Genomic DNA, 12263 nt, shown 5'->3' with positions numbered 1-12263 from the left:
GGTTCGCGTCCCCGCTCCTCCACATGCAGCTGCTGGGTGACCTTGGGCCAGTCACACTTCTCTGAAGTCTCTCAGCCCCACTCACCTCTCAGAGTGTTTGTTGTGGGGGAGGAAGGGAAAGGAGAATGTTAGCCACCTTGAGACTCCTTTGGGTATTGATAAAGCGGGATATCAAATCCAAACTCTTCTTCTTCTTCTTGTTTTTGTTTTAACTATTTACTTGTGTTTTTATCTTGTATTTTATCCTGTGAAGCACCCTGGGGTCTTGTGATGAAGGGCAGTATATTATTATCAATTTTTATCATCATTTTTAATTTGTATACCGTCTTTCTATCTTACAATGCTCAAGGCGGTTTAGAAGCTGAAGAAACAAAAAACGTACATCTTATAACAATCTAATGCAATAGAAAAATGTGATAATAAAACATAACTTTAAAATAGGTAACCTATATCAAAAAAGTAATGTTCAGCAATCATTAGAATAGTATTAAATAATAATAACAACATATAAAAGTTAAACAGAAATCCACTCAGCAGTTGCAATAAATAATTTCTAAACTATAATCAATAAAACAACGGCAAACCACAGTACATAAAATAATACAATACAAATTGAGAGGCAGAGACTAGAGGGTGGGGCAAGGCAGGTGGAAGGAGGCCTTGCCTGATGGAATCTCTCCCCTCACAGTTCTACTTCTTATTATTAGACTCTTCCTTGTGTGGAAAAGGAACTCTGCACATGCTCAGAAGCACACAACCTGAGGGAGTAGGGTTTTTCGGGTATTTCCCCCCAAAAAACAGTTGGCACATGTGAATTGCATGGGGTCAAGAGAGGAAGCCATATTGGAGCACCTAGCCCCCCAGGGACTAACAGTGGCAGAAATGGATTGGGTGGGGCAAATTCTTGAGGAAGAGACCCCAGCAAATAGCAGCAGAAGGTGGGGTCAGCGGGAGGAGAGTCCTGCTGCATCTTAACAGGGACATGCAACTGCAAAATGGAGGCCAGTAAGGACCTGGGGTGGTTCCAGACCAGGCGTCGGCAAGGTTTACCTCTCCTGGGCTGCTTCACTCCTGCGGAGATCGCTCTGTGGGCCAGCAGCGCGGAAGCGAGTCCCTGCTCCACGCTGTGCCGGTTTAGTGCAGCGCGCGGGGACTCGCTGAGTGGGCAGCTCAGTTCAGGGGCTGTGTAGACGACCCCCGTGGACTGCTTTTGGGCCGCAGATTGCCGACCCCTGTTCCAGAGAGATTGCAAGCAGGGTGGCAAAGGGGCCAGCTTGGAGGTTGCCATCACAGTGAAACAGCAGCAGGGGCCCAGGGGCCTTCCCCACAAGCCCGCTTTCGTCTCGCCCCTGATTCCACATGCATGGGGCTGGTACATGTACCCAGCCGCTAAGGAACAACTGAGAGCTGAAAGCAAGCAGCGGAAGGGGGAGCAGCTCCACAGCTGCGGGAGATGGGGAGATATTTCCCCCTGGCGAATAAGGGCAGTTGGCAGCTCCTGGGACGTTAGCATCTTTTCTGGGTGCTCCTGCCTTGAGCCCACGGGGGCCGGCTCTCGCAGCTGCCCTCCCGCTGCCTCTCTCCATCCTCCTGGTCTCGGGAAGCAGGTCAAGGTGACTGCGAGGGGAACCGAGGAGGCCAGCGGGAGCCTGGCTCCTGGCACCGAGCGGCAGCTGAGGGAGTAGCAGGTTTCCCTCCCCATTACGAGCCGTGGTGACCTTGAGCTGCAGAGGAGCAGCCGCCGCTGCCGCCGCTGCCGCCACTTCCTTGTGCCAGAGATCTGCTGGGGCTGGAGCCGCCTCTCTCCCCTTGTCACAAATGGGTGACCACCCAAAGCCAGAGAGGAAGGCTGCTCCCTGGGCTGCGGCGAGGCTGCCTCTGGGGCTGAGCAGTCAAACAGAACAGGACAGGGTGCGCAAGGCAGAAATTGTCCCTGCAGCCTTGAATGGGGGCGGGGGGGGTCTGTTCTGGCCATCAGAGGGGCATGGCAGCAGGGGTGCTGTGTCCTGGGTCTTGCCCCCCTTGGCCCCTCCTCATCCCGGGAAGATACAGAGGTGTGGGGGACAGAAGAAGAGGGAGGGGATTTTGGGGTGTTGATAAGGAATATGGAATTAAGTAAATGCTCAGATCCTGCTCAAGCGTTCCTTGAGAAGGGGCAGTGGGAGACTGGGTACAAGACCTGGCCACTCAGAACCCCACTTAAGGATGAGGAGCATCAGATACAGTGGTACCTTGGGTTACATACGCTTCAGGTTACAGACTCCGCTAACCCAGAAATAGTACCTTGGGTTAAGAACTTTGCTTCAGGATGAGAACAGAAATCGTGCTCCGGCGGTGTGGCGGCAGCAGGAGGCCCCATTAGCTAAAGTAGCGCTTCAGGTTAAGAACAGTTTCAGGTTAAGAACAGACCTCAGGAACGAATTAAGTACTTAACCCGAGGTACCACTGTATTTAAAATGCATCTCTGGGTTATTTGTGGGGCAAAGGAATTCGTTCACCCCCCCAAAAAAAATATATAGTCCAGCCCCCCACAAGGTCTGAGGGACAGTGGACCGGCCCCCTGCTGGAAAAGTTTGCTGACCCCCTGGCTAGCCTTTCTCCCTAGCATGTTATTTTTCGATGAGCAGGCAGGCGATTTTGGGGTGTTGATAAGGAATATGGAATTAAGTACTTAACCTGAGTTACCACTGTATAGGATATTCTGAGCATATGCAAAGGGTTTTCTCCCCACCCCACTGTATTCTTGCCTTTGGAAAACTTGCAGCAGCTTATTGGGTGGGGGGGAATTCATGGGAAATATCTCTTCCAATGCACCCCTATCAGCCACGAGAGCTAAGCGAACCCTCCGTGTTCAGAGGCAATGTACCTCCAAATACCAGCTGATGGGGACATAGCAGCAGCGGGCGGACGTCAGTCTCCCTGCCCTGCTCTTACAAGTTTGTCACAAGCATCTGGCTGAAGGCTGCTTAGCAATCAGGGCTGGGTAGATCTTAAGTCTGATCCTGCAAGGCTGTTCATGTGCTCACCTGTTTTAATCACCAGCGCTCACCAACACAGGCGAGAGGGAGAGGCGAGAGGGAGCCCGCCCCAGCAAAAGACTTTGCAGCATATTGGCCTTTTTTCTCCCCCTTTCCTTTTTCAATATTAACTTGATGTAGAATCTGATCCTTCCAACGTCCTAATGGAGCAAGGGGACGAAAGAGTGATGTCAGCGGAAAGAGGCAGCTATTTATAGCTGCATCTGAGTGGGGAGGGATGGGGGGGAGCGGAGCTGCTTCAGAGGACGGACTGTCAAGGTTGGGGCTGCAAAGGAGCGGTCAGTGCAGCGGGGGGGGCAGAGGGAGGATGCTGTCTTGGAGACAGGGTGAGCGTGTTGCAGGGGGTGCAAATCCACAGATAATGTGGTGGTGGAGAGGAGGGGTTTGGGGTTTGGGGCAGGTTAAGGTGTGTGGGCGACCTGCGTGGGGGCCTCTAGGGGGCGCTGTGCAGCTGGGAAAGAGGCTGCCAGCCAGAAATACTTCAGGTGGTGTGGTTGGAAGGAGGCACTGGTCAGAAGGAGCCTGGGGGGGGGCATGCTGTAGCCGAGGGAGTGTGGTCTGAGAGACAGCACGTGGCTTGCATCCAAGAGGACCCTTTTGCTCTCGAAATCCACACTTGGTTCCTTCTCTCTCTGCCTCTTTCATTGATTGTGATTGGTTCCTTATCTCATGATTTTAAGGAACAGTTTCCCTCTGAACTCAAGCCCAGTGGTGATCAATAAGCAATTTTTAACTGCATAATCCCATAATGAATTTATATATTTATAAGGTTTTAATCCTGGCTCTGGTCACAAGTCATCTCATTGATGTGTGTCAATAGGCGCAGCCTGAGAAGGGTGTCCTGTTCAGATCTCGTGTTCCTTCTTGGCTGCATCTTTTCCCAAGATGAGGCAGGGGACTGAAGCATTGCATTCCCTTCCTTTCCCAAACTCAGATTTGTGCCTGTGGCTTCTGCCTATGCCTCTGTTGTCGGGGTTGACAACTTGCTGTTTTGAAAAAAGACTCTCTCCCCACCCCACCCCACCCCCGGGCCATCCCTGAAGAGGACAAAAAGAGCTAAGGCAGTAGTGTCTCAGAGGCAAGCCAGAACTTGATGGACCAGAAGCAGGACTTGAAGAAAACTGGCCAGCCAGAACCGTAGAATTGGAAGGGGCTGTGGGGGTCATCTGGTCCAGCCCCTGCAGTGCAGGAACCTTTTACCCAACACAGGGCTTGAATCCATGATCTCGAGCAGAGGCAGGCAGAGGCCCAGGCCAGGTAGATAATGTGCCCCCCCCTTTTTTTACTCTGGGGATAGTTGAAGTCTTATAAATAAGTATATAAATAATTTTCACAAAAGTTATGCTGACAAATAATTTTATTTCAAGGCTTGAACCATATCTGCCTATAAAGACAAAATGGAAAATATAGATATACAATAGTGCTTTTTTAAAATACATAGGGAAAAGGATTGTTTTAAGTATTTACATTTAAAAATGCTTTCCTAGCTTTCTTTTCTGCGAATTCTTGAATTATGCAGGAAAAATCAAGCAACTTCGCCTTATCGTGGTTTATGTTTATCAACGCTAAACCATTTGGGCGTTCTTGAGCCATTGCTGAGCCAAAGAAAGACTTAATTTGTTTTAATATACAGTGGTGCCCCGCAAGACGAAATTAATTCGTTCCGCAAGTTTTGTCGTCTAGCGAATTTTTCGTCTTGCGAATCACGAAATCCCATAGGAATGCATGAAAATCAATCAATGCGTTCCTATGGTCAAAAAAAGTCCAAACAAAGCCAAATTTGGTACAACAACAGTTTATTAACTGCTCTTTAAAGTCACACATACTGTAAAGAGCAGTTCAAAAATTGAAGGGAAAATAAATTAACTTTATAAACAAAACATGTCTTTATTTTTAGACAAAGGAAACAAAGTCGCGAGACGTTTTCGTCTTGCGAAGCAAGCCCATAGGTGAAATTCATCTTGCGAGGCAAATCGAAAACGGAAAAACCTTTCGTCTAGCGAGTTTTTTGTCTTGCGAGGCATTCGTCTTGCGAGGTACCACTGTATCGAAACGTCTCTCATTGGAGGCCACTGTAGCTGGTAATGATAAGAAAATGTGCCATGCAGTTAGAAGATTTGGAAAAACGTTTTCCAAATTCAAGTTTAGTATTTGATCAGCAATTTCTTCCATTTCTTTCGGTGACTGAGGCCCCCTTTGGAATCGGAGGCCCAGGCCAAGTGGCCCATATGGCCCCCCCTCTGTCTGGGCCTGATCCTGAGATTAAGAGTTTTACCAGGTAGCTGCAAATGTCAACCATTAACCTGAGTAGGGGCAGAGTGTGAATAGGGGCAGGGTTTGTCCTGTGGGAGATGATGGCACCGTCTTCCCGTGGGCTCAGCTGACCTGCTTCTCCCCCTTCCTTTCTTTCCCCCTCACCAGGATTTGGAAGTGCTCTCCCAGGAGATTGTCCGCCTCAGCAAGGAGTGTGTTCCGTCCCCTGACGCTGAGCCTGCCCTGGATGACGCCGTCTGAGCTCAGTCCCGTCCTGTGATGCCCATCCTTCACTTTGCCCTCGACTGCACTGCTGGCATGGGAGAGGGGGGGTGGTATTGGCGCCTTCTGCCCCCCTCCCGATGGGTCAATTCTCTTAACCTTGTTTTGTTTTAGGGAGGTGTTCAGTCCTCTCCAGCTAGCTGTCCTTCCCTTTCTTGGCACCAACAAACAAGTTTGCCCTTTGACCGCCTCCCAACTCAGGCCTCCCCACTCCCTGCCCTGAAACGGATTTGTTTCTCCTAAGTAACACACACACTGACTATCCTCCATCTGCTTCCCTTTAAGGCTGTAGATGCTGGCCCTTTAAGAAGCACTGGTTGAGGTGGCCTTCCTGCAGCAGCACTCCTTGTGGGCTGGAGGGCAAACTGCAGCTTGGTTTTCAAAATTGACCCAGGGTGGGGTGGGATGCTGTGAACAGAGGGGGATAACAGAGGAGCTGCAAAGCAGAATGGGAGGCATTCCTGCCACGGTAAAGAGCCATTTAAAGCACCACTCTTGAAATACTATTGCTCTGGGGATGTTTAACTTTCTCCCAAGCCTCTCTGTCTGCTTCTGACTCTTCAAGCTATGTCTCTGAATCCTACAGCTTCACCTTCCTGATTCATTCACAACACCCCCTTCTTCCCCTGTTCTCCCATCACCTTGCATGCTCAGTCAGTCGTGAATCTTATTCTGCCCCAGCTCTGTCCAGCTGTTGCTGCTGTTAATAAAAAAGGTAAAATATTATAGATAAATAAATATATATATAGATATATATATATATATATTTGTGCTGATTCCCTCCCTCTGGGTGGGACTTGACCCAAGCGGAGCAAAACCCTTATGTCTCCAGGAGGGGGGACTTGGGGCTCATTCAAGGTTCCAGCTGCACTTTCCCCCCCCCCGTTGGGTGAGGGTAGCGTGTGTGTTTTATTTAACGTATCAATGACTTGTACAAGGCTGTAATTGTTGAGCAACTGATAATGCAAACAATGATTTTTGACTGGCTTCAGCTCTGTGTGTTGTTCTTGTTTTGAGGAGGTAGGGGGTGAAATAGGGGCTGAGCCTCCCTCTTTCTATGCCTGAGTAAGTTGGTTTCAGCACCCTGGATTCATGGTAAGGGGTGGGGGCTGCTGGGGGGGGGGCTGTTTCAATGGCGCTTGACATTCTGTGTTTGCTGGTGTGGCATCAACACCTGAGCTAAGTTCACCCTGCTCTTTCTTTTAAGAGGTTAGACCAGAGTCAGATCCCCTCTCCACTCGTCCCCTGCAAATCTTCACTTGCTGGCCCTGCAGCGGATGGGGACTTAAGGCACATCAAAGTAAAGTGACCCTGGTTCTTCCCCATCCCGGTGTTATAAGAAAAACTGCTCCTTTATCGCTTATGGGGTATCCAAGAGCCCGTATAGAGTCCTTGTGTAGGTTTTCTGTCGGTAGGAGAAAATAACAGAGGCCAGCCAGAGAATATTGAGAAGCAAAGCAGCTAGTAAGCCTGACCTTTATTAAACTGTTGCAACAGGGTACCCCGCTCACCCCACGCAGGGAGGGAGGAGAGGAACCCTGAACATTGGTGTGCAAGCTCTTCTATAGACTTTTGAAATTGCCTACCCTGTAGCTCAAAACCACCCCCCAAAACATCATACAGTACATACATCACAGAAAGAGGTAGTGCCCAGCAGAAATTTGAGTGTGTTGCTTCTCTCCTGTACTGCCAGGATACCTGATCATGCCTTATCTGATTGCCTTTTCTGGGCAGCCTGGCCATTCCTTTGAGATGGTAAATACTTAGTTCCTGAATCTCTTACGCCAGGCATGGTCGGCCCTCACACATGTTCACTTCATCAAATCTGGCCCTCTTTGAAAAAGGTTTGGGCACCCCTGTCTTACGCATATTGATAGTGTGCTCAGCCTAACTGATACTTGCCAGACTGTATTTACAGAGAGGTGTAAGCCCCTACAGTCCAAAGACAATTGGAAAGCTTTTCCCATTTCCTTCCTCCTTGCAGAGAAATATTTGAGGTCAATTTGGGAGAGTCAAAATGGCTTCAGGATTGTTCTCCTGTACTATTTCAGACACGTGGTTTATATACTTATGTATGTGTTTGCCTTGTACATTCATGAACGTTTATTTTATCTATATAAGACCTTAGAATTCCTATAACATCGTGTTCTTTTGACACCCACCAACATTTTGGGTGCTTCCATTGAGGAAAGGACTTTTGCATCACAAAGCAGGAATGATCCACAAGCTCAGCCTTTCCTAGACAAAACCAAAATAATGTTTTTATGTGGGTCTTCCACTGAGACGTCAGGGATTGCAACAGACTTTTATTGCCTCCAAAATTTGTGTGTGTAGTCTGCTGGTCGTCTGTCAGAGCAGTTCCATAAAAACGCAGACTCTTGCTTGACCCTGGCGAAAGAAAAGGGGAGCTTTGAACCTTCCACCCCAGCAAGACAACCTGATGGAAGCTTCTGCAGCTCAACTGTTCTGTCCCATAAAAATAGTTAATTTTGCTTCTAAGAGTCAGGTGTACAAATAACCTGCCTCCCCTCCCTCTTTGAAAAATGCTGTGAGGAAAATGGAGGGAGGCTCTGGTAACTGAAATAAGGCGAACAGGTGTCTCTCAGCTTCTTTCAGAGAAGGTGTCAAATATTGCTTCCAGAGCCCAGATCACCTCCCATCAGGTGCAAAATTATTTCCATTACCTCATCTCAAGACTTCTGGGTTTGTGATGTTTCTGTGCAGCCTTGAGCACTGCCCTCCCTTGTCAAATGAGAAACCAATGTCTGGCTCTAGAAAATGCAGTGGTACCTCGGGTTAAGTACTTAATTCGTTCTGGAGGTCCGTTCTTAACCTGAAACTGTTCTTAACCTGAAGCACCACTTTAGCTAATGGGGCCTCCTGCTGCTGCTGCTGCACCGCCGGAGCACGGTTTTGTGTTCTCATCCTGAAGCAAAGTTCTTAACCTGAGGTACTATTTCTGGGTTAGTGGAATATGTATCCTGGAGTATATGTAACCTGAAGCATATGTAACCCGAGGTACCACTGTAACCATCTTGGGAAGAAGGCATGGAGCAATGCTGGACCCCTGCTTTTGAGCTCACTCACAAAACTTTCTCTGCAACCACGAGGGCCAGGATCCTGCTTTCTTTGCGAGGGGAAGAGAGTGGATGAGAAGAGAGACCTCTCGCACTGTGCAGGTGTCAGCAATAGGATTTCCCAGCTGCGCAGCAACTTGATTGGTGCCCGGATTCAAGCGATGCCTTTGAGGGCAACTCTGTTTCAGGCTCTCTTCACCCGCATAGTCTTGCTTTGAGATGCTGAAACCAAAGTGCCTAGATTTCTCTTGTTCCTCCCCCTCCCCTCCCTTTCTTCTACTGCTTAAGACGCCTCCGAGAATCTAAATAAAACTGGGCCTTTGATCTGGGGAAACAATAACAATGAAATATTTATCCGTGCATCAGGGACTTAGCAACATTCCAACATGCAGGTGTTGCCAGTCGAGGAGGAGATGCAAATTGTATCCATCAGACTAGTTTCCTACCCCTCCATCAATTCCCCCCCATACTGATTCCCTATATTTGTGGTAGGATACACCTAGGGACGCGGGTGGTGCAGTGGGTTAAACCACAGAGCCTAGGGCTTGCCGATCAGAAGGTCAGTGGTTCAAATCCCTGCGACGGGGTAAGTTCCTGTTGCTTGGTCCCTGCTCCTGCCAACCTAGCAGTTCGAAAGCACGTCAAAGTGCAAGTAGATAAATAGGTACCGCTCCGGCGGGAAGGTAAACGGTGTTTTTGTGCACTGCTCTGGTTTCACCAGAAGCAGCTTAGTCATGCTGGCCACATGACCCGGAAGCTGTACGCTGGCTCCCTCGGCCAATGAAGCGAGATGAGCTCCGCAACCCCAGAGTTGGTCACGACTGGACCTAATGGTCAGGAGTCCCTTTACCTTTACTTTACATGCACCTACCTATAATAAAAACCCAGTATTCCCATTATACCAAGTAACAAACCATTCCAAATGACTCCCTCTTTCCTCCTATTAGGAAAAGGAAATCGGCTGCAAACCAGGATACAGTTGAGAGGGATAAAACCTTCCTTTTAGACCAGTTACACCAGGACTTCTTATGCTGTTGAATTGACCTTAATTCTGCTAGCATTTTCACCTGTTTACAATTATTTCCCAAATACTCCAGAAAGTTTTCCCACTCCACAGCTTCTTGGTCTTAGGTGCTTACATCTGATAATGATAATAGCAACTGATCTGCCTCACAGGGTGTATTTATATATCTATTGCATTTCTATTCCTCTCTTTCTACAAGGAGCTGAAGGTAATATACTGTACATGGTTCCCCCCACCCAATTTAATCCCCACAACAACCCTATGAGGTTGGTTAGGCTGAGGGGCAGTGAATAGCCCCCAAAGTCAGCCAGGGAGCCTCATGGCTGAGTGGGGATTTGAACCCGGGTCCCTGAGGCCCTAGCCCAGGGATCGGCAAGGTTTACCTCACCTGGGCTGGTTCACTCCAGCGGAGATCCCTCTGCAGGCCGGATTGCGCACACGCATGAGTGTGTGTGCCCGCGATTTCCAGTGTCCATCTGCACAGACGCGATTTCCGGCATCTGCGCACGCACAGACGAGATTTTTGGTGCCGCGGAAGCGAGTCCCCGCACCGCGCCGGTTTAGCGTGGCATGCAAGGACTCACTGAGCACATGGCTTGGTTCGGGAGCAGCTCATGGGCTGGTTAAATGACCCCTGTGGGCCGCTTGTAGCCCATGGGCCTTAGGTTGCTGACCCCTGCCCTAGCCTGACACTCTAAGCATGACACCACACTGGTGGCGTAGTGGTTAAGAGCGGTAGTCTCGTAATCTGGAGAACCGGGTTCGTGTCTCTGCTCCTCCACATGCAGCTGCTGGGTGACCTTGGGCCAGTCACACTTCTCTGAAGTCTCTCAGCCCCACTCACCTCACAGAGTGTTTGTTGTGGGGGAGGAAGGGAAAGGAGAATGTGAGCCGCTTTGAGACTCCTTTGGGTAGTGATAAAGCGGGATATCAAATCCAAAGTTCTTCTCTCTAAACAATGCAAAATGTTACTCTGATAACGTTTGTCAAGTGGTTTGAACACTGAAAGTGTTACATAAACATCCAGGATTATTATTTTTGCATAATTTGGCGCATGTTTAATACACAAAGCTACTTTTAGAATCTGGGTTCTTGTCACTACAGCCCCTGTGAGTGAAGATGCAGCATGTAACGTGAGTGGCGTTAACTGTATAGATGCGCAACTGGTTCTTGTGCTCTACAATAAGGAATCCAGAGTAACTACCGCTTGCTCATGCGACGCTCACCACAGTTCCTTGCCATCTCTTAAGTTGGGGACAGGTGCTGCAGAGCAGGTGAAGAGGGCAGGCAGCTCAGATGTGAAGGAAGGCAACAGAGTCGCACCTGGAGATTCAAAGCTATGCCTGGCATTTTCTTGGTAAGAGGCAGCAAACCCAGCTCACGACTGCTAAGACCTAACACACACATTCAGAAAGAGTCACATTAATTTTAGTTAACAAAAATATATAGTGCCCACTCAGTAGGAGACCACTCATCAATTTACTAAAAAATAAAAAATGGTAATGCTGAAGAAATAGAGCACAGCTGTAAAGTACCGTAACACAGAGACTGAGACTGTGCCACTTGAGGTGGGGAACTGTATATATGAATGCTCCCCTGTGTACATTTGGGTGTTGTTTTTTTAAGCCCAACAATAAACACCCTGCAATTAAAAAGCTTGTGCGTGATTAAGATGTCACTATAAATAGATAGATGTATAAATACTATATTTATTTTATAAATAGATGAAATGGGACGGCCAACCTTTTGCAACATTAAGCCTGGATGTTGTAATTATGGCGCATCCGTGGACCAGTTGGGGAGGGGGGCAAGGATACAGAGAGGCTGCTGTTTAGCGCTAAGCCCCCTGTTCCCATCTACCAAATGGGCTTGCTAATTCACCAGGAAAAACAGCAACCACCTCCCCTGCGCGTTTGCCTTTAACAATGGCTTTGTTTGCAGCTAGCAGCAGGGAAACTTTTCCATGCTGGTGGTAAAATACACTGGAATGGGAGCTTGCTTTAAAAAAGGGTAGCTGGCAATCCTATCTACCAACTTCAGGCGTCTTGCCACCTTTTCCTTCTATCAGGGTCTTTTTGCTTGATGCTGAAATTCAGCCAGTGAAGTTTTTGTTCCTTTATGCGTGTGCAAGGCTGATGTCCCTAAAAGTGGCAAGCCCTAGGACAGAGGGATGGGCAGGACCGGATGAGGGGAGAGACAGAGATTGCTGTGTATGTTACATCACAACCAGCCAGGATTCCAGGGGGGAATTGGATAACAAGAGATCCGAGGAAAAGAGGACAGTGAGCTGCAGTGAGCAAGACTTCCTGAGAGGTTCCGACTCCATTTGCAGAGCCATTGCAAATGGAGACATCTTTGTCCTCCAGGGCCACTCTAAAGCTAACTGCACAGCAGAAAAGAATTGAACAGCCAAAGCAATAAGGCTACAATCAGTGTGTGTGTGTGTGTGTGTGTGTGTGTGTGTGTTGGTTGGGTTGTGAATGCTGCTGTTGTGATTTCCCTGCTCCTAAATATGCTGAGTGGAGGGACGCAAGTGGCGCTATGGGTTAAACCACAGAGCCTAAGGCTTGCTGATCAGAAGGTTGGCGG

The 12263-nt window shown here is 48.6% G+C and overlaps 2 protein-coding genes across 4 annotated transcripts in view; one reads left to right on the top strand and one right to left on the bottom strand.

The window, feature by feature from the left end:
• Positions 1-2070, bottom strand: part of LOC310696923 (uncharacterized protein) — a 164588-nt gene extending 162518 nt beyond the window's left edge. Inside the window, exon 1 of one of the 2 annotated variants that reach the window (XR_014520788.1) lies at positions 221-2070. Coding sequence is in view for 1 of the 2 variants with exons in the window: in XM_083483120.1 (XP_083339246.1) it covers positions 704-1975 (1272 nt within the window). In the remaining variant the exon portion in view is untranslated. The remainder of the gene's footprint in view (positions 1-220) is intronic. The other variant, XM_083483120.1, reaches the window with a different exon arrangement.
• Positions 1-6564, top strand: part of GRIPAP1 (GRIP1 associated protein 1) — a 66147-nt gene extending 59583 nt beyond the window's left edge. For both annotated transcript variants that reach the window (XM_083482965.1, XM_083482966.1), the window contains one exon: positions 5460-6564. In XM_083482965.1, coding sequence (XP_083339091.1) covers positions 5460-5552 — 93 coding nt within the window. In that variant the 3' untranslated portion in view covers positions 5553-6564. The remainder of the gene's footprint in view (positions 1-5459) is intronic.
• Positions 6565-12263: the final 5699 nt, after the last annotated feature.

This window comes from Podarcis liolepis (assembly GCF_965112155.1).
Source record: "Podarcis liolepis genome assembly, chromosome: 17".
In the NCBI taxonomy this organism is placed as follows: domain Eukaryota; kingdom Metazoa; phylum Chordata; class Lepidosauria; order Squamata; family Lacertidae; genus Podarcis; species Podarcis liolepis.
This window is presented reverse-complemented; position numbering and strand designations above follow the sequence as displayed.